Here is a 22,475-nt window from a genome sequence, read left to right on the forward strand (position 1 = left end):
ATTGAGAGAGGACCCCGGGCGTATTCATGCAGAGCATTGAGAGTAGCCTGGGCGTATTCATGCAGAGAGCATTGAGAGAGGACCCCGGGCGTATTCATGCAGAGCATTGAGAGGACCCCGGGCGTATTCATGCAGAGAGCATTGAGAGGACCCAGGGCGTATTCATGCAGAGAGCATTGAGAGAGGACCCAGGGCGTATTCATGCAAAGAGCATTGAGAGAGGACCCAGCGCGTATTCATGCAGAGAGCATTGAGAGAGGACCCAGGGCGTATTCATGCAGAGAGCATTGAGAGAGGACCCCGGGCGTATTGATGCAGAGAGCATTGAGAGAGGACCCAGGGCGTATTCATGCAGAGAGCATTGAGAGAGGACCCCGGGCGTATTCATGCAGAGAGCATTGAGAGAGGACCCCGGGCGTATTCATGCAGAGAGCATTGAGAGAGGACCCCGGGCGTATTCATGCAGAGAGCATTGAGAGAGGACCCAGGGCGTATTCATGCAGAGAGCATTGAGAGAGGACCCCGGGCGTATTCATGCAGAGAGCATTGAGAGAGGACCCAGGGCGTATTCATGCAGAGAGCATTGAGAGAGGACCCCGGGCCTATTCATGCAGAGAGCATTGAGAGGACCCAGGGCGTATTCATGCAGAGAGGATTGAGAGAGGACCCCGGGCGTATTCATGCAGAGCATTGAGAGTAGCCCGGGCGTATTCATGCAGAGAGCATTGAGAGAGGACCCCGGGCGTATTCATGCAGAGCATTGAGAGTAGCCTGGGCGTATTCATGCAGAGAGCATTGAGAGAGGACCCCGGGCGTATTCATGCAGAGCATTGAGAGGACCCCGGGCGTATTCATGCAGAGAGCATTGAGAGGAGACCCAGGGCGTATTCATGCAGAGAGCATTGAGAGAGGACCCAGGGCGTATTCATGCAGAGAGCATTGAGAGAGGACCCAGGGCGTATTCATGCAGAGAGCATTGAGAGAGGACCCCGGGCGTATTGATGCAGAGAGCATTGAGAGAGGACCCAGGGCGTATTCATGCAGAGAGCATTGAGAGAGGACCCCGGGCGTATTCATGCAGAGAGCATTGAGAGAGGACCCAGGGCGTATTCATGCAGAGAGCATTGAGAGAGGACCCCTGGCGTATTCATGCAGAGAGCATTGAGAGAGGACCCAGGGCGTATTCATGCAGAGAGCATTGAGAGAGGACCCAGGGCGTATTCATGCAGAGAGCATTGAGAGAGGACCCCTGGCGTATTCATGAAGAGAGCATTGAGAGAGGACCCCGGGCGTATTCATGCAGAGCATTGAGAGGACCCCGGGCGTATTCATGCAGAGAGCATTGAGAGAGGACCCCGGGCGTATTCATGCAGAGAGCATTGAGAGAGGACCCCGGGCGTATTCATGCAGAGAGCATTGAGAGAGGACCCAGGGCGTATTCATGCAGCGAGCATTGAGAGAGGACCCCGGGCGTATTCATGCAGAGAGCATTGAGAGAGGACCCCGGGCGTATTCATGCAGAGAGCATTGAGAGAGGACCCAGGGCGTATTCATGCAGAGAGCATTGAGAGAGGACCCCGGGCCTATTCATGCAGAGAGCATTGAGAGGACCCAGGGCGTATTCATGCAGAGAGCATTGAGAGAGGACCCCGGGCGTATTCATGCAGAGCATTGAGAGTAGCCTGGGCGTATTCATGCAGAGAGCATTGAGAGAGGACCCCGGGCGTATTCATGCAGAGCATTGAGAGGACCCCGGGCGTATTCATGCAGAGAGCATTGAGAGGACCCAGGGCGTATTCATGCAGAGAGCATTGAGAGAGGACCCAGGGCGTATTCATGCACAGAGCTTAGAGAGGACCCAGGGCGTATTCATGCAGAGAGCATTGAGAGAGGACCCAGGGCGTATTCATGCAGAGAGCATTGAGAGAGGACCCCGGGCGTATTCATGCAGAGAGCATTGAGAGAGGACCCAGGGCGTATTCATGCAGAGAGCATTGAGAGAGGACCCCGGGCGTATTCATGCAGAGAGCATTGAGAGAGGACCCCGGGCGTATTCATGCAGAGAGCATTGAGAGAGGACCCCGGGCGTATTCATGCAGAGAGCATTGAGAGAGGACCCAGGACGTATTCATGCAGAGAGCATTGAGAGAGGACCCCGGGCGTATTCATGCAGAGAGCATTGAGAGAGGACCCAGGGCGTATTCATGCAGAGAGCCTTGAGAGAGGACCCCGGGCCTATTCATGCAGAGAGCATTGAGAGGACCCAGGGCGTATTCATGCAGAGAGGATTGAGAGAGGACCCCGGGCGTATTCATGCAGAGCATTGAGAGTAGCCCGGGCATATTCATGCAGAGAGCATTGAGAGAGGACCCCGGGCGTATTCATGCAGAGCATTGAGAGTAGCCTGGGCGTATTCATGCAGAGAGCATTGAGAGAGGACCCCGGGCGTATTCATGCAGAGCATTGAGAGGACCCCGGGCGTATTCATGCAGAGAGCATTGAGAGGACCCAGGGCGTATTCATGCAGAGAGCATTGAGAGAGGACCCAAGGCGTATTCATGCAAAGAGCATTGAGAGAGGACCCAGGGCGTATTCATGCAGAGAGCATTGAGAGAGGACCCAGGGCGTATTCATTCAGAGAGCATTGAGAGAGGACCCCGGGCGTATTCATGCAGAGAGCATTGAGAGAGGACCCAGGGCGTATTCATGCAGAGAGCATTGAGAGAGGACCCCGGGCGTATTCATGCAGAGAGCATTGAGAGAGGACCCAGGGCGTATTCATGCAGAGAGCATTGAGAGAGGACCCCTGGCGTATTCATGCAGAGAGCATTGAGAGAGGACCCCGGGCGTATTCATGCAGAGAGCATTGAGAGAGGACCCCGGGCGTATTCATGCAGAGAGCATTGAGAGAGGACCCCTGGCGTATTCATGCAGAGAGCATTGAGAGAGGACCCCGGGCGTATTCATGCAGAGAGCATTGAGAGAGGACCCCGGGCGTATTCATGCAGAGAGCATTGAGAGAGGACCCAGGGCGTATTCATGCAGAGAGCATTGAAAGAGGACCCCGGGCCTATTCATGCAGAGAGCATTGAGAGGACCCAGGGCGTATTCATGCAGAGAGCATTGAGAGAGGACCCCGGGCGTATTCATGCAGAGCATTGAGAGTAGCCTGGGCGTATTCATGCAGAGAGCATTGAGAGAGGACCCCGGGCGTATTCATGCAGAGCATTGAGAGGACCCCGGGCGTATTCATGCAGAGAGCATTGAGAGGACCCAGGGCGTATTCATGCAGAGAGCATTGAGAGAGGACCCAGGGCGTATTCATGCAAAGAGCATTGAGAGAGGACCCAGGGCGTATTCATGCAGAGAGCATTGAGAGAGGACCCAGGGCGTATTCATGCAGAGAGCATTGAGAGAGGACCCCGGGCGTATTCATGCAGAGAGCATTGAGAGAGGACCCAGGGCGTATTCATGCAGAGAGCATTGAGAGAGGACCCCGGGCGTATTCATGCAGAGAGCATTGAGAGAGGACCCAGGGCGTATTCATGCAGAGAGCATTGAGAGAGGACCCCGGGCGTATTCATACAGAGAGCATTGAGAGAGGACCCAGGGCGTATTCATGCAGAGAGCATTGAGAGAGGACCCCTGGCGTATTCATGCAGAGAGCATTGAGAGAGGACCCCGGGCGTATTCATGCAGAGCATTGAGAGGACCCCGGGCGTATTCATGCAGAGAGCATTGAGAGGACCCAGGGCGTATTCATGCAGAGAGCATTGAGAGAGGACCCCGGGCGTATTCATGCAGAGAGCATTGAGAGAGGACCCCGGGCGTATTCATGCAGAGAGCATTGAGAGAGGACCCAGGGTGTATTCATGCAGAGAGCATTGAGAGAGGACCTTTGGCGTATTCATGCAGAGAGCATTGAGAGAGGACCCCGGGCGTATTCATGCAGAGCATTGAGAGGACCCCGGGCGTATTCATGCAGAGAGCATTGAGAGGACCCAGGGCGTATTCATGCAGAGAGCATTGAGAGGACCCCGGGCGTATTCATGCAGAGAGCATTGAGAGAGGACCCTGGGCGTATTCATGCAGAGAGCATTGAGAGGACCCCTGGCGTATTCATGCAGAGAGCATTGAGCGAGGACCCAGGGCGTATTCATGCAGAGAGCATTGAGAGAGGACCCCGGGCGTATTCATGCAGAGAGCATTGAGAGAGGACCCCGGGCGTATTCATGCAGAGCATTGAGAGGACCCCGGGCGTATTCATGCAGAGAGCATTGAGAGGCCCCCGGGCGTATTCATGCAGAGAGCATTGAGAGGACCCCGGGCGTATTGATGCAGAGAGCATTGAGAGGACCCCGGGCGTATTCATGCAGAGAGCATTGAGAGAGGACCCTGGGCGTATTCATGCAGAGAGCATTGAGAGGACCCCTGGCGTATTCATGCAGAGAGCATTGAGCGAGGACCCAGGGCGTATTCATGCAGAGAGCATTGAGAGAGGACCCCGGGCGTACTCATGCAGAGAGCATTGAGAGAGGACCCCGGGCGTATTCATGCAGAGCATTGAGAGGACCCCGGGCGTATTCATGCAGAGAGCATTGAGAGGCCCCCGGGCGTATTCATGCAGAGAGCATTGAGAGGACCCCGGGCGTATTGATGCAGAGAGCATTGAGAGGACCCCTGGCGTATTCATGCAGAGAGCATTGAGAGAGGACCCAGGGCGTATTCATGCAGAGAGCATTGAGAGAGGACCCAGGGCCTATTCATGCAGAGAGCATTGAGAGGACCCAGGGCGTATTCATGCAGAGAGCATTGAGAGGACCCCTGGCGTATTCATGCAGAGAGCATTGAGAGGACCCCGGGCGTATTCATGCAGAGAGCATTGAGAGAGGACCCAGGGCGTATTCATGCAGAGAGCATTGAGAGAGGACCCCGGGCGTATTCATGCAGAGAGCATTGAGAGAGGACCCCGGGCGTATTCATGCAGCGAGCATTGAGAGGACCCCGGGCATATTCATGCAGAGAGCATTGAGAGAGGACCCGGGCGTATTCATGCAGAGAGCATTGAGAGGACCCCTGGCGTATTCATGCAGAGAGCATTGAGAGAGGACCCCGGGCGTATTCATGCAGAGAGCATTGAGAGGACCCCTGGCCTATTCATGCAGAGAGCATTGAGAGGACCCAGGGCGTATTCATGCAGAGAGCATTGAGAGGACCCCGGGCGTATTCATGCAGAGAGCATTGAGAGGACCCCTGGCCTATTCATGCAGAGAGCATTGAGAGGACCCCAGGCGTATTCATGCAGAGAGCATTGAGAGGACCCCGGGCGTATTCATGCAGAGAGCATTGAGAGGACCCCTGGCCTATTCATGCAGAGAGCATTGAGAGGACCCCTGGCCTATTCATGCAGAGAGCATTGAGAGGACCCCAGGCCTATTCATGCAGAGAGCATTGAGAGGACCCAGGGCGTATTCATGCAGAGAGCATTGAGAGAGGACCCAGGGCGTATTCATGCACAGAGCTTAGAGAGGACCCAGGGCGTATTCATGCAGAGAGCATTGAGAGAGGACCCAGGGCGTATTCATGCAGAGAGCATTGAGAGAGGACCCCGGGCGTATTCATGCAGAGAGCATTGAGAGAGGACCCAGGGCGTATTCATGCAGAGAGCATTGAGAGAGGACCCCGGGCGTATTCATGCAGAGAGCATTGAGAGAGGACCCCGGGCGTATTCATGCAGAGAGCATTGAGAGAGGACCCCGGGCGTATTCATGCAGAGAGCATTGAGAGAGGACCCAGGACGTATTCATGCAGAGAGCATTGAGAGAGGACCCCGGGCGTATTCATGCAGAGAGCATTGAGAGAGGACCCAGGGCGTATTCATGCAGAGAGCCTTGAGAGAGGACCCCGGGCCTATTCATGCAGAGAGCATTGAGAGGACCCAGGGCGTATTCATGCAGAGAGGATTGAGAGAGGACCCCGGGCGTATTCATGCAGAGCATTGAGAGTAGCCCGGGCATATTCATGCAGAGAGCATTGAGAGAGGACCCCGGGCGTATTCATGCAGAGCATTGAGAGTAGCCTGGGCGTATTCATGCAGAGAGCATTGAGAGAGGACCCCGGGCGTATTCATGCAGAGCATTGAGAGGACCCCGGGCGTATTCATGCAGAGAGCATTGAGAGGACCCAGGGCGTATTCATGCAGAGAGCATTGAGAGAGGACCCAAGGCGTATTCATGCAAAGAGCATTGAGAGAGGACCCAGGGCGTATTCATGCAGAGAGCATTGAGAGAGGACCCAGGGCGTATTCATTCAGAGAGCATTGAGAGAGGACCCCGGGCGTATTCATGCAGAGAGCATTGAGAGAGGACCCAGGGCGTATTCATGCAGAGAGCATTGAGAGAGGACCCCGGGCGTATTCATGCAGAGAGCATTGAGAGAGGACCCAGGGCGTATTCATGCAGAGAGCATTGAGAGAGGACCCCTGGCGTATTCATGCAGAGAGCATTGAGAGAGGACCCCGGGCGTATTCATGCAGAGAGCATTGAGAGAGGACCCCGGGCGTATTCATGCAGAGAGCATTGAGAGAGGACCCCTGGCGTATTCATGCAGAGAGCATTGAGAGAGGACCCCGGGCGTATTCATGCAGAGAGCATTGAGAGAGGACCCCGGGCGTATTCATGCAGAGAGCATTGAGAGAGGACCCAGGGCGTATTCATGCAGAGAGCATTGAAAGAGGACCCCGGGCCTATTCATGCAGAGAGCATTGAGAGGACCCAGGGCGTATTCATGCAGAGAGCATTGAGAGAGGACCCCGGGCGTATTCATGCAGAGCATTGAGAGTAGCCTGGGCGTATTCATGCAGAGAGCATTGAGAGAGGACCCCGGGCGTATTCATGCAGAGCATTGAGAGGACCCCGGGCGTATTCATGCAGAGAGCATTGAGAGGACCCAGGGCGTATTCATGCAGAGAGCATTGAGAGAGGACCCAGGGCGTATTCATGCAAAGAGCATTGAGAGAGGACCCAGGGCGTATTCATGCAGAGAGCATTGAGAGAGGACCCAGGGCGTATTCATGCAGAGAGCATTGAGAGAGGACCCCGGGCGTATTCATGCAGAGAGCATTGAGAGAGGACCCAGGGCGTATTCATGCAGAGAGCATTGAGAGAGGACCCCGGGCGTATTCATGCAGAGAGCATTGAGAGAGGACCCAGGGCGTATTCATGCAGAGAGCATTGAGAGAGGACCCCGGGCGTATTCATACAGAGAGCATTGAGAGAGGACCCAGGGCGTATTCATGCAGAGAGCATTGAGAGAGGACCCCTGGCGTATTCATGCAGAGAGCATTGAGAGAGGACCCCGGGCGTATTCATGCAGAGCATTGAGAGGACCCCGGGCGTATTCATGCAGAGAGCATTGAGAGGACCCAGGGCGTATTCATGCAGAGAGCATTGAGAGAGGACCCCGGGCGTATTCATGCAGAGAGCATTGAGAGAGGACCCCGGGCGTATTCATGCAGAGAGCATTGAGAGAGGACCCAGGGTGTATTCATGCAGAGAGCATTGAGAGAGGACCTTTGGCGTATTCATGCAGAGAGCATTGAGAGAGGACCCCGGGCGTATTCATGCAGAGCATTGAGAGGACCCCGGGCGTATTCATGCAGAGAGCATTGAGAGGACCCAGGGCGTATTCATGCAGAGAGCATTGAGAGGACCCCGGGCGTATTCATGCAGAGAGCATTGAGAGAGGACCCTGGGCGTATTCATGCAGAGAGCATTGAGAGGACCCCTGGCGTATTCATGCAGAGAGCATTGAGCGAGGACCCAGGGCGTATTCATGCAGAGAGCATTGAGAGAGGACCCCGGGCGTATTCATGCAGAGAGCATTGAGAGAGGACCCCGGGCGTATTCATGCAGAGCATTGAGAGGACCCCGGGCGTATTCATGCAGAGAGCATTGAGAGGCCCCCGGGCGTATTCATGCAGAGAGCATTGAGAGGACCCCGGGCGTATTGATGCAGAGAGCATTGAGAGGACCCCGGGCGTATTCATGCAGAGAGCATTGAGAGAGGACCCTGGGCGTATTCATGCAGAGAGCATTGAGAGGACCCCTGGCGTATTCATGCAGAGAGCATTGAGCGAGGACCCAGGGCGTATTCATGCAGAGAGCATTGAGAGAGGACCCCGGGCGTACTCATGCAGAGAGCATTGAGAGAGGACCCCGGGCGTATTCATGCAGAGCATTGAGAGGACCCCGGGCGTATTCATGCAGAGAGCATTGAGAGGCCCCCGGGCGTATTCATGCAGAGAGCATTGAGAGGACCCCGGGCGTATTGATGCAGAGAGCATTGAGAGGACCCCTGGCGTATTCATGCAGAGAGCATTGAGAGAGGACCCAGGGCGTATTCATGCAGAGAGCATTGAGAGAGGACCCAGGGCCTATTCATGCAGAGAGCATTGAGAGGACCCAGGGCGTATTCATGCAGAGAGCATTGAGAGGACCCCTGGCGTATTCATGCAGAGAGCATTGAGAGGACCCCGGGCGTATTCATGCAGAGAGCATTGAGAGAGGACCCAGGGCGTATTCATGCAGAGAGCATTGAGAGAGGACCCCGGGCGTATTCATGCAGAGAGCATTGAGAGAGGACCCCGGGCGTATTCATGCAGCGAGCATTGAGAGGACCCCGGGCATATTCATGCAGAGAGCATTGAGAGAGGACCCGGGCGTATTCATGCAGAGAGCATTGAGAGGACCCCTGGCGTATTCATGCAGAGAGCATTGAGAGAGGACCCCGGGCGTATTCATGCAGAGAGCATTGAGAGGACCCCTGGCCTATTCATGCAGAGAGCATTGAGAGGACCCAGGGCGTATTCATGCAGAGAGCATTGAGAGGACCCCGGGCGTATTCATGCAGAGAGCATTGAGAGGACCCCTGGCCTATTCATGCAGAGAGCATTGAGAGGACCCCAGGCGTATTCATGCAGAGAGCATTGAGAGGACCCCGGGCGTATTCATGCAGAGAGCATTGAGAGGACCCCTGGCCTATTCATGCAGAGAGCATTGAGAGGACCCCTGGCCTATTCATGCAGAGAGCATTGAGAGGACCCCAGGCCTATTCATGCAGAGAGCTTTGAGAGGACCCAGGGTGTATTCATGCAGAGAGCATTGAGAGGACCCCGGGCGTATTCATGCAGAGAGCATTGAGAGGACCCCTGGCCTATTCATGCAGAGAGCATTGAGAGGACCCCAGGCCTATTCATGCAGAGAGCATTGAGAGAGGACCCCGGGCGTATTCATGCAGAGAGCATTGAGAGAGGACCCTGGGCGTATTCATGCAGAGAGCATTGAGAGAGGACCCAGGGCGTATTCATGCAGAGAGCATTGAGAGAGGACCCCGGGCGTATTCATGCAGAGAGCATTGAGAGAGGACCCCGGGCGTATTCATGCAGAGAGCATTGAGAGAGGACCCCGGGCGTATTCATGCAGAGAGCATTGAGAGGACCCCGGGCGTATTCATGCAGAGAGCATTGAGAGAGGACCCCGGGCGTATTCATGCAGAGAGCATTGAGAGAGGACCCCGGGCGTATTCATGCAGAGAGCATTGAGAGGACCCCGGGCGTATTCATGCAGAGAGCATTGAGAGAGGACCCCGGGCGTATTCATGCAGAGAGCATTGAGAGAGGACCCAGGGCGTATTCATGCAGAGAGCATTGAGAGGACCCCGGGCGTATTCATGCAGAGAGCATTGAGAGAGGACCCCGGGCGTATTCATGCAGAGAGCATTGAGAGAGGACCCAGGGCGTATTCATGCAGAGAGCATTGAGAGAGGACCCCGGGCGTATTCATGCAGAGAGCATTGAGAGAGGACCCCGGGCGTATTCATGCAGCGAGCATTGAGAGGACCCCGGGCATATTCATGCAGAGATCATTGAGAGAGGACCCCGGGCGTATTCATGCAGAGAGCATTGAGAGGACCCCTGGCGTATTCATGCAGAGAGCATTGAGAGAGGACCCCGGGCGTATTCATGCAGAGAGCATTGAGAGAGGACCCAGGGCGTATTCATGCAGAGAGCATTGAGAGAGGACCCCGGGCGTATTCATGCAGAGAGCATTGAGAGAGGACCCCGGGCGTATTCATGCAGCGAGCATTGAGAGGACCCCGGGCATATTCATGCAGAGATCATTGAGAGAGGACCCCGGGCGTATTCATGCAGAGAGCATTGAGATGACCCCTGGCGTATTCATGCAGAGAGCATTGAGAGAGGACCCCGGGCGTATTCATGCAGAGAGCATTGAGAGGACCCCTGGCCTATTCATGCAGAGAGCATTGAGAGGACCCAGGGCGTATTCATGCAGAGAGCATTGAGAGGACCCCGGGCGTATTCATGCAGAGAGCATTGAGAGGACCCCTGGCCTATTCATGCAGAGAGCATTGAGAGGACCCCAGGGCGTATTCATGCAGAGAGCATTGAGAGGACCCCGGGCGTATTCATGCAGAGAGCATTGAGAGGACCCCTGGCCTATTCATGCAGAGAGCATTGAGAGGACCCCAGGCCTATTCATGCAGAGAGCATTGAGAGGACCCAGGGCGTATTCATGCAGAGAGCATTGAGAGGACCCTGGGCGTATTCATGCAGAGAGCATTGAGAGAGGACCCAGGGCGTATTCATGCAGAGAGCATTGAGAGAGGACCCAGGGCCTATTCATGCAGAGAGCATTGAGCGAGGACCCAGGGCGTATTCATGCAGAGAGCATTGAGAGAGGACCCAGGGCGTATTCATGCAGAGAGCATTGAGCGAGGACCCAGGGCGTATTCATGCAGAGAGCATTGAGAGAGGACCCCTGGCGTATTCATGCAGAGAGCATTGAGAGGACCCCGGGCGTATTCATGCAGAGAGCATTGAGCGAGGACCCAGGGCGTATTCATGCAGAGAGCATTGAGAGAGGACCCAGGGCGTATTCATGCAGAGAGCATTGAGAGAGGACCCAGGGCCTATTCATGCAGAGAGCATTGAGCGAGGACCCAGGGCGTATTCATGCAGAGAGCATTGAGAGAGGACCCCGGGCGTATTCATGCAGAGCATTGAGAGGACCCCGGGCGTATTCATGCAGAGAGCATTGAGAGAGGACCCCGGGCGTATTCATGCAGAGAGCATTGAGAGAGGACCCCGGGCGTATTCATGCAGAGAGCATTGAGAGAGGACCCAGGGCGTATTCATGCAGAGAGCATTGAGAGAGGACCCCGGGCGTATTCATGCAGAGAGCATTGAGAGAGGACCCCGGGCGTATTCATGCAGAGAGCATTGAGAGAGGACCCAGGGCGTATTCATGCAGAGAGCATTGAGAGGACCCCTGGCGTATTCATGCAGAGAGCATTGAGAGAGGACCCCGAGCGAATTCATGCAGAGAGCATTGAGAGAGGACCCAGGGCGTATTCATGCAGCGAGCATTGAGAGAGGACCCCTGGCGTATTCCTGCAGAGAGCATTGAGAGGACCCAGGGCGTATTCATGCAGAGAGCATTGAGAGAGGACCCTGAGCGTATTCATTCAGAGAGCATTGAGAGAGGACCCCGGGCCTATTCATGCAGAGAGCATTGAGAGAGGACCCCGGGCGTATTCATGCAGAGAGCATTGAGAGAGGACCCCGGGCGTATTCATGCAGAGAGCATTGAGAGAGGACCCAGGGCGTATTCATGCAGAGAGCATTGAGAGAGGACCCCGGGCGTATTCATGCAGAGCATTGAGAGGACCCAGGGCGTATTCATGCAGAGAGCATTGAGAGAGGACCCCGGGCGTATTCATGCAGAGAGCATTGAGAGGACCCAGGGCGTATTCATGCAGAGAGCATTGAGAGAGGACCCCGGGCGTATTCATGCAGAGAGCATTGAGAGAGGACCCCGGGCCTATTCATGCAGAGAGCATTGAGAGAGGACCCCGGGCCTATTCATGCAGAGAGCATTGAGAGGACCCAGGGCCTATTCATGCAGAGAGCATTGAGAGAGGACCCCGGGCGTATTCATGCAGAGAGCATTGAGAGGACCCAGGGCGTATTCATGCAGAGAGCATTGAGAGAGGACCCAGGGCGTATTCATGCAGAGAGCATTGAGAGAGGACCCCGGGCGTATTCATGCAGAGCATTGAGAGGACCCCGGGCGTATTCATGCAGAGAGCATTGAGAGAGGACCCCGGGCGTATTCATGCAGAGAGCATTGAGAGGACCCCGGGCGTATTCATGCAGAGAGCATTGAGAGAGGACCCCGGGCGTATTCATGCAGAGAGCATTGAGAGAGGACCCCGGGCGTATTCATGCAGAGAGCATTGAGAGGACCCAGGGCCTATTCATGCAGAGAGCATTGAGAGGACCCAGGGCCTATTCATGCAGAGAGCATTGAGAGAGGACCCCGGGCGTATTCATGCAGAGAGCATTGAGAGGACCCAGGGCGTATTCATGCAGAGAGCATTGAGAGAGGACCCAGGGCGTATTCATGCAGAGAGCATTGAGAGAGGACCCCGGGCGTATTCATGCAGAGCATTGAGAGGACCCCGGGCGTATTCATGCAGAGAGCATTGAGAGAGGACCCCGGGCGTATTCATGCAGAGAGCATTGAGAGGACCCCGGGCGTATTCATGCAGAGAGCATTGATTGCAGATGCCGAGGAGACCTCTGGTGCCTTCAAGAAGATGGAAGTGGGTTGAGATAATCTCTCAAGCTCTCAGAGGGAAGCTAGTGACTGTGAGATCCAGACGGGTTCTCATCATTGATTAAACACTTATAAAATGGTCACCCGTGAGCACGGTTAAATAAGATGAAATGGAACTTACCATGTAAAATAGCAACTTAGATGGAAGGTTTGAGATGAGGAAGGAAAGTCCTGACAAGGGGCCGGATTTAGATCTTGGCGGACCGGTGAATCCGTCACAACAGGGATGCTTATCCCGTCCGCCGAAATATAAACCCCATGGGATTTCTATTTTGGCGGACGGGATACCAGTCCTCGTTATGACGGAGAAACGTGTCCGCTAAGATCTAAATCCGGCCCAAAGTCGAAATGACTGGAAGTGACATCAGCAACAAAAGGCAGAGTCTCCTGTGGATGGGCGGGCGGGCTCCAGGCTTAACGTTTAGCAGCAGACCAAATGGTTCCCTAGCCAAGTATTTTATCCACGACTGCAGAGTTTAAGGAGTCAAAGGTATCAAATGAGGAGAAATTAAAAACTAACCTGAAAGCAAAGTTATGTATTAAGAAACAGCAGAACTAAGCTCCGACTTCCACTTGTATTCTTCTTGTCTTCATTCTGAAGACTTTGACTGACTGCTCCACACTGTTCTGACACTTTTGCACCCCACCGTCCCACTTATATCCCTCCAGTTTGTTCTCCCTCATAACCACGTCTTCCCTAATGCTCTGCATTCTCTTCTTGTCCCCTAACCTCTATTTTTCCTCTTCCACTTTCCATTCCACCCCTCGCTCTCATCCACCCCTCGCTCTCATCCACCCCTCGCTCTCATCCACCCCTCGCTCTCATCCACCCCTCGCTCTCATCCACCCCTCGCTCTCATCCACCCCTCGCCCTCATCCACCCCTCGCCCTCATCCACCCCTCGCCCTCATCCACCCCTCGCCCTCATCCACCCCTCGCTCTCATCCACCCCTCGCTCTCATCCACCCCTCGCTTTCATCCACCCCTCGCTCTCATCCACCCCTCGCCCTCATCCACCCCTCGCTTCTCATCCACCGCTCATCCACCCCTCGCTCTCATCCACCCCTCGCTCTCATCCACCCCTCGCTCTCATCCACCCCTCGCCCTCATCCACCCCTCGCCCTCATCCACCCCTCGCTCTCATCCACCCCTCGCTCTCATCCACCCCTCGCTCTCATCCACCCCTCGCTCTCATCCACCCCTCGCTCTCATCCACCCCTCGCTCTCATCCACCCCTCGCTCTCATCCACCCCTCGCTTCTCATCCACCGCTCATCCACCCCTCGCTCTCATCCACCCCTCGCTCTCATCCACCCCTCGCTCTCATCCACCCCTCGCTCTCATCCACCCCTCGCTCTCATCCACCCCTCGCTCTCATCCACCCCTCGCTTCTCATCCACCGCTCATCCACCCCTCGCTCTCATCCACCCCTCGCTCTCATCCACCCCTCGCTCTCATCCACCCCTCGCTCTCATCCACCCCTCGCTCTCATCCACCCCTCGCTCTCATCCACCCCTCGCTCTCATCCACCCCTCGCTCTCATCCACCCCTTGCTCTCATCCACCCCTCGCTCTCATCCACCCCTCGCTCTCATCCACCCCTCGCTCTCATCCACCCCTCGCTCTCATCCACCCCTCGCTTCTCATCCACCGCTCATCCACCCCTCGCTCTCATCCACCCCTCGCTCTCATCCACCCCTCGCTCTCATCCACCCCTCGCTCTCATCCACCCCTCGCTCTCATCCACCCCTCGCTCTCATCCACCCCTCGCTCTCATCCACCCCTCGCCCTCATCCACCCCTCGCCCTCATCCACCTCTTGCTCTTATCCACCCCTCGCTCTCATCCACCCTCGTACTCATACGCTCTCAATCAATCAATCAATCAATCAGTGACACTTATAAAGCATACATACCCGTAGGGTCTCAAGGCGCTGGGGGGGGGGGTGCCGCTACTGCTCGAACAGCCAGGTCTTCAGCTTCTTCCTGAAGGAGAGGTGGTCTTGGGTCAGGCGCAGGTCGGACGGGAGGGAGTTCCAGGTCTTGGCGGCCAGGTAGGAGAAGGACCTTCCTCCTGTAGTCGCTCTTCCGATGCGGGGGACGGCGGCGGCTCTCGCACTTATATCGACCCATCTGTACAAGAAAAATAAATAAGATGATACATCTATATTGCTGCCAACGCACTCTTTTGCTGTCAGCTTTTTGATATACTTATATGCATTTTCGGGTTGCATACAGAATCAGTGCTTTGTGATTATTTTTCTTGTTTATTGACATTTCAAATCTAATCAACTCAGTAAAGTCAGTGTCTCCTTGTGACTAAAATTACCAGTATGTGGTAAAGTTGATCCCAGCAACACAAAGGTGGAGACAGAAGCCCAGATGTTAAAGTTGGTTTATTCTTGAAGAAAGCATCTCAGTCCCTAGCCAGTAAGTTCGTTCTCCACTGCCCCAACATGAAGCTTCATGTCCATATTAAAACCTCCTGAAAACCTTCTCTGCCGCATGCCTCTCCTACTGCTGCTTGTCCTCCTCCAGCCTTGGTCTTCTGGAAGAACCCAGGCTTCCGGACTCTCCCAGCCAATCACGACTCTGCAGGAGCATCGTCGTAATTGGTCTGAGCATCCTGTTTGGCCACTCAGGCAGTGCCTGGGAACCTGGGCATGTTGCACGGAGCTGTGCAACACAGCTCAATGGAGAACATGCCAAGTGCGCATGACGGTTTGGGTGGCCCTGAAGGGACGGACAAACTGACATGTGCACTTAGAGGAGTGAAAACCACTCCTCCCTTACTCTGGCGTCACAGATCCTAGCCCCAGATTCAAGAAGCCTCGTCTTTCTGATGGCTGGTGTAGGGGAGCAGGTTCCACGCTTTAGACACTACCATTCGGGAGGGTTACCTGCCACAACCCCTCTGCGTGGACTGTTGAATCAAAGAAACAGCGACTAGTCACATATGTAACAATTGCATGGTGTATGATTTTTTTGTTCAGAGTCTATTCCCGGGTGGTTTACTGGCACTGGAAGCCAGGGCACACGCACAGCAAGAGTGATGTAGGCAAGTAGTGGATTTAGTGGAGAAGTGTGGCTCAATGGTTAGAGTGGCAGACCCTGATGCAGAGGTCTGGCCCGGGACCAGAGTTCAATTCCCGCCTCGGCGGCTCTTGGGCTCAATTTCCCCGGACCTGATAATTCTCGACTCAATGCCTAATCTAATCATGGGTCCCACTCTGCAACTCTGGGCAATAGCTTGCTTAATCTCCACAATGGCCCCAACAGCGCTAGGATGCCTGGCTTCTCCTTGGGGGTGCCCTTGGAGTGGGCACTTCACAGGGAAAGGCCAGGAAGGGTTCCTCAGCGGTATTCGTACAAGCGCCGAGATGCCTCATGGTGATTCGTGCTCTATACATGTACCATTACATTACATTACATTACATTACATTACAAGCAGACAACATCTCTTTATTTGAACAGCAGCATTCTTCAACGGATGCATCTTCTTTGTATGACAGCCCTCTCTGTACTCGGATGAGAAATCCTTACTTGAGCTCAGTGAGCCCGAGAGCTGGGCTAATGCAGCCGCTCTAAGAATCTGTTTGATCTCTTGGTCTCTGGCTTCAGTCCTAGCCGGTCGTCAATCGATGTTTCAGAGGTAAATAAAATGGGTATTATTGAGTTGGGTAACAATAAACATCTGTTATTCAGCACCATGATGCTTTAGAAGTGCGTGTAATGTTTATGTTCAATATTGTGGGGTCTGAACGGATTCTACATAACAAGAACGACTTGTGAATTTGACTTCAAACTACGGTGGGCCTCAAGCTTCGGTAAATTGTGATATCTCTCGACTTCCTTTCACTCCTTCCTCCTTCTCGTGGGCTCTTCTTATTCAGTTTTCTCTGGCTTTCTGCCATTTCATATGATCTACCGCTGTCATCTGCTATTTCTCTTTGTCTTTCTCCACATTGTAGTCTTTAATTTGCACCACTTTGTTTCACCATCTCATGTTTGCACCCCAATCTATTGGCCTCTCTTTGCCTAATGGTTTCTCCTTGTTTCTCTGCACCTCATGATTTCGGTCTTCCTATCACCTAGAGTTTTTACTGTAGCTCTAGTCTTTTTCTCATTTCCCTCTTCAAATATCATTTATGCAACTCTTGGTTCACCATCTTTCATAAGAGCACTTTATGATTTTGCATCTTGTCTTTACCTTGTGGTTTCTCTATCACTTGGCCACACCCTGTGTGCTTTTTCATCTCGCCTACACCTTACAATTTACCCATCTCTTTTCTCCACCTCATGATTTCACCATCTCTTTTGTGTACTTGAAGAGTACTCCATCGGTTGTACGGACCTTGTGGTTTATCCATGTGCTATTAAGACCTAAGTATTTTGCCATCTGATTACTGAAACTTGTGGTTTCTTGCTTAATCCCTTCACTTTACCATTTTTGATGAGTGCCTCACAATCGTAACGTCTTTTGTTTACACCGCATAGTTCCTGTGTGCACATCACAATTTCTCCTCCTCTTAGCCCCCATAATTTCTTCATCTCGCATCTACATCCCATAACTTCTCAGCATCTTTTGGTTTCTCCTTTTATTGTTTTTGTGCTGAGATTTTGCACTTTGTTGCATTTTACCTTGAGTTTCACTCTTTACAGTTCATACCTTATGAATTCTCAATTTCTTGTCCGCATCTTGTGGTTTTGCCATCCGTTTTCAACAGCTCTCGTGGCTGATCAGGTTAAATTTAAATCCCTAGTCATTGCTAATCGAGCCCTCTACGGACGTGGGCCCGACTATCTACAGAAGCGGTTCTCCTTCTATGTCCCGTTGAGACAACGGCGCTCTTCAGCGCTTCTTCTAGCTAGGGTGCCCCGCTTTTTCCGTCAAAAGTTGTGCGGTTGCTCCTTGGCTGTCAAGGCTGCCCAGGCTTGGAATGCCCTTCCTCTCTCATTGTGCAATACCCAAGACCCGTTATCCTTCAAGAAACTTTAAAAAACATACCTGTTTCCGTAAATGAGGCGGTTGTGGTTTAGTGAATCCTCTTGGTTCTGCGCCGGGACACTCCTCGGAGGTGCTGTTGCGCGTTATAAGAGTACTTAACAATAACAGTCATGGTCCCAGCATCTCTTGAAAGGACCTTGCATTTCTCCATCTTTTGCCTGAACCTCCTAGTGTTTCCCCCTCTTCTCTGGACCTCTTAATTTCTTGAACTCTTTTCTATACCTTGTGGTTTTTCCATCTCTTGTCAACCACTCATGCTTTCTCAATCTCTATATACATTATTGTTTTTCCATCTCCTGTTTTTCATATCTTGTCCAGACCTAATTCATTCTTCATCCCTGTCATAGTTTTTCCATCTGTTCTCTGCAGCTCATGTTTTTTTACCCTGTATGAGGTTTGTATCTCCTATTCTCACCTCATGGCTTTTCTGTTTCCTGTCTCCTGACCACACCTCATGGTTTTTCTGTCTCCTGACCAGACCTTGTGTTTTTTCTGTCTTGACCACACCTCTTGGTTTTTCTGTCTTCAGACCCCACCTCATGGTTGTTCTGTCTCCTGACGGCACCTTGTGGTTTTTCTGTCTTGACCGCACCTCTTGGTTTTTCTGTCTTGACCGCACCTCTTGGTTTTTCTGTCTTGACCGCACCTCTTGGTTTTTCTGTCTTGACCGCACCTCTTGGTTTTTCTGTCTTGACCGCACCTCTTGGTTTTTCTGTCTTCAGACCCCACCTCTTGGTTTTTCTGTCTTTACCGCACCTCTTGGTTTTTCTGTCTTCAGACCCCACCTCTTGGTTTTTCTGTCTTCAGACCCCTCCTCATGGTTTTTCTGTCTCAACCACACCGCTTGGTTTTTCTGTCTCATGACCACACCTCTTGGTTTTTCTGTCTCATGCCCACACCTCGTGGTTTTGCTATTTCTTTTTCATGGTTTCTCCATCTCTTGGACACACCTCTTGTCTGCACCTGTGTCAGTCTTTTGTTCCTACTGTATGGTGTTTGTATCTTCTATTCACACCTCAAGGTGTATCTTTCTTTTTTATGCACTTCATGGTTTCTCTGTCTCTTTTTCATTTTATGTTTTTTCTACCTTGTTTCCACATCTAATAATTGTACTTTTCCGTCTCCTCACATTATAATGGTACTACCTCATGACGAGCCCTCATGGCATTTCTGTCTCATGACTACTCCTCATGGCATTTCTGTCTCATGACCACCCCTCATGGCATTTCTGTCTCATGACCACCTCTCATGGCGTTTCTGTCTCATGACCACCTCTCATGGCGTTTCTGTCTCATGACCACTCCTCGTGGCATTTCTGTCTCATGACCACCCCTCATGGCTTTTCTGTCTCCTGATCACGACCACCCCTCATGGCTTTTCTGTCTCATAACCACTCCTCATGGCATTTTTGTCTCACGACCACAACCACCCCTCATGGCATTTCTGTCTCATGACCACCCCTCATGGCTTTTCTGTCTCATAACCACTCCTCATGGCATTTTTGTCTCACGACCACAACCACCCCTCATGGCATTTCTGTCTCATGACCATCCCTCATGGCTTTGCTGTCACATGACCACACCTCATGTCTTTTCTGTCTCATGACCACACCTCATGGTTGTTCAGTCTCATGACCACACATCACAAGTTATCTATCTCTTTTAAGCATTTCATGGTTTCTCCCTCTTGTCTACGTGTAATCGTTTCTACATCTTTGTGCACCTCCTGGTTTTTCACCGGTTTGCACACATTTCTTGGTTTAACTGTCTTTAGTTTGCTCCTCATGGCTTCCCCATCTCTTTGTTGCAGCTAATGATGTTTCCATTGCTTATCCACAATTAATTATTTCTCCTCCTCTTTTCTGCTCCTCTAGGTTTCTCCATCTCATGCCCTCGCCTTTTAGTTTCCCTATCTCATTTATTCACTTCATAGTTCATTCATCTCGTGTTTGCTTCTCATGGTTTCTCCATCTCCGTGTTGTTGATTCCTCTCTCACGCCTTTATGCTGCTGCCTCATTTTAATTCAGCGTTTCTCCCTGTGCAGGCCCTCCCTCAGTTTGCTCATCAGGTGATGCTTCCACAGCGCTTGTATACTCCAGAGACCAACAGTACCGAGCCCACCCCACTGGAGAGCTCCTACGCGGGAGAGGCCAGCGACAGCCAGTCTGGTGGGGACAGCAGTGCAGCCAAGCTCCCCCGCAAGAAGTCCAAGGTGAGTGAACCACAGGTGACTTGTGGCCTAGCATATGATCCACTGAGATTTCATTACCCACTGACCTACTTCAGGCCTCCATTTTGTGTACGTAAGGGTTGCTGTTGGTCTGTTTGCCAACCTTAACTGAAGTACTAGCAAGCATACTATTAAGAGTCTTTAATGATGCAAATTTCATGTTGTAAGAAACGTAAGCTTTGGCTTCGCTCGTAGATTTCGCTTTAGCGTAGTGCATACAGACACGCAGATACACAACATCAACATACATTGACATAGATGAACATAAAAATGCAGCATGCAGATAGAAACAAATCCACAGACTTACTCTAGTTCATATACTAGCAGACTAGCTGGTAACCATCTACACAGACCCAAAGGTACCCACGCATCTGGACCACTTGATGTGTAGTCACTCTTCCGCAGTGACTGAGAGACATGCATTATACTGTGATGATGCATTGTTAGCAGTGTGTGGCCATCTCAAAGTGCACGATGTGACAGGAGTCTGGAAAAGAAAGAGTAAGAACGAGTTATGAAGGTGCAATGTGACAGATCTGTTTGAGTATGAGTAGAGGGTAGAGGTGTTAGTTTGGAGCAAGTAGCAAACAATTCCTGCAGGATAGAGAAGGCTGGAATAGCTGAGAGTAGGAGCTAAATCAAGGAAGGGGTGAACCATGTGAAGAATCGAGGCAGGGCCCAGAAGTAGGAACTGTAGGCTGTTAGAGATGCCAAGGTAAGCCTGTTAAATAAGGGTCTCGAACTCAAAACAATGCACAAAGACAACAAACTTACTAGTGCACTTACAAGGCACACAACACAGCTGCGATCAGACAGCTAACTCGCAGCCACAGAGGGTTTCAGGCCGACTTAATATTTAGACCCATTGCTGATTACATTTAATTTGAAGTGAAGGAAGGACTGGTGTCCATGCTCACTCCAACCTGGACTTTTCTGGAAAGGACTCTCTTTTACTGTTTGATGGAACACTTCGCTCTCCATACTCGTTGGAACACTGAAGCGACTAACAAAGCGCCTCTCTCTGCATTTCCATTCCACCCTTTGCCTCACTGCTATGATTATACATGCGTGGCACTACAATTCAATACCTTCATTTGTAGAGTTGCTCATCCACCTGGTGGCTTTATTCATCCACGCCCCCTGTGCCCTGGAGGTGTAGATACATTATGCCTACCTAATCTGATGGATTGCATCCAGTTGGAGTGTGTGAAGGTGGCACTTGGTACATTATTATCTCTACCTTGGCACAAGACTAACAACACTAGCTGGGCATGGATTCCACAGACTTGTCAACACTCTGACTGACCCTCTAGTGTCAGTCTATTTGATGCTTTCCAGGCCTCTGCATTGAGGAGGGCACAGACCCAGCTCTAGCCGAAGTAAATCCCATCTGATCTGTGGCCTGGGTCTGCTCTTTTAAAAGGCTTCAATATCCGATCGGATTTGTCCCTTCGTTCAGGTGCTATGGATTCTGAGCCGCCATCGTGGGACCAAAGCTGCACACATGATCGTGATGCTGTTAACTCCACCTTTTGTTTTTTCCATTAGGTGAAAGTCCGTAAAGCCAGTATCTGTGAGCCCAGCGACACGGAGCACGTCAGCAGCTCGAAGGCCACAGGTGAGTGATGTCTCCCCGCTTCCTTCAGCGTCCTCCGTACCATTCTGCCCTTTTGCACATCTCACCCTTACTGGTGTCTGTTGGGCAGCACTGGTCGCTCTTAGGCATCTGCCCTCTGAAGCCCTATCATCTGGTATGGATACAAAATATTATGAAACATCCATAACAAACATTGACAATGTCAATAGGTCTGAATTTAATGTGCGGCACCCTTGACTCCCACAGGCATACATCTCACCCTACGCTTACAGGGGTTTCACAAGTTATCAGAGTTTGTGGAGGCTTTCCCCTGCTCCCAACCCAGATGAGCTTTTGCTCTTGCATTGCACAGAACTTACGATTGTTTCCCCCGAGATGATTTCAATCACGCAATCAGGTTTTTTTTAAAGCGTGCTACTCGCCTGTGAGGGTCTCAAGGCCCTGGGGGAAGGAGGGAGGCAGCTCTGTTCAGTCGAAGAGCCAGGTCTTGAGGGTCTTCCTGAAGGAGTGCAGGGTGGGGGCGCGACTGATGTCGATCTGCAGCTCGTTCCAGGTCTTGGCTGTGATGTAGGATGCCTGGGTGTTGGGCGACTGCAGGGTCGGCAGATCGGAGGTTCCTCTTTGGTACGTGGAAGGAGATTCTGTTGTTGAGGTATTGGGGTCCGGTGTTGTGGAGACACTTGTATGTGTGTGTGAGTATTTTGAAGATTATTCTTTTCTCGATAGGGAGCCAGTGGTGGTTGCGCAGCTTCTGGGTTTGTGTCTGGGAGGATGGGGGAGGATGCCGAGGACGAGTCTGGCTGTGGTGCTCTATATGGTCTGTAGTCTGTAGAGGAGAGACTGGTTGATCCTGGCGTTGAGGGCATTTCCGTAGTCCAGTCTGCTGGAGTGATGGTATTCCTTGGTTCGGGGTATCTTTTGAAGGTCTTTCGGAGGATGCGGAGGG

At 52.4% G+C, this 22,475-nt stretch overlaps 1 protein-coding gene across 2 annotated transcripts in view; it reads left to right on the plus strand.

The window, feature by feature from the left end:
* Window positions 1-22,475, plus strand: part of STK11IP (serine/threonine kinase 11 interacting protein) — a 367,631-nt gene that overhangs the window by 129,680 nt on the left and 215,476 nt on the right. For both annotated transcript variants that reach the window (XR_015308314.1, XM_086954340.1), the window contains exons 12-13: window positions 19,747-19,914; window positions 21,481-21,550. Coding sequence is in view for 1 of the 2 variants with exons in the window: in XM_086954340.1 (XP_086810466.1) it covers window positions 19,747-19,914; window positions 21,481-21,550 (238 nt within the window). In the remaining variant the exon portion in view is untranslated. The remainder of the gene's footprint in view (window positions 1-19,746; window positions 19,915-21,480; window positions 21,551-22,475) is intronic.

The sequence above is a fragment of the Lissotriton vulgaris genome, chromosome 2_1, assembly GCF_964263255.1.
Source record: "Lissotriton vulgaris chromosome 2_1, aLisVul1.2, whole genome shotgun sequence".
Taxonomy (NCBI): Eukaryota; Metazoa; Chordata; class Amphibia; order Caudata; family Salamandridae; genus Lissotriton; species Lissotriton vulgaris.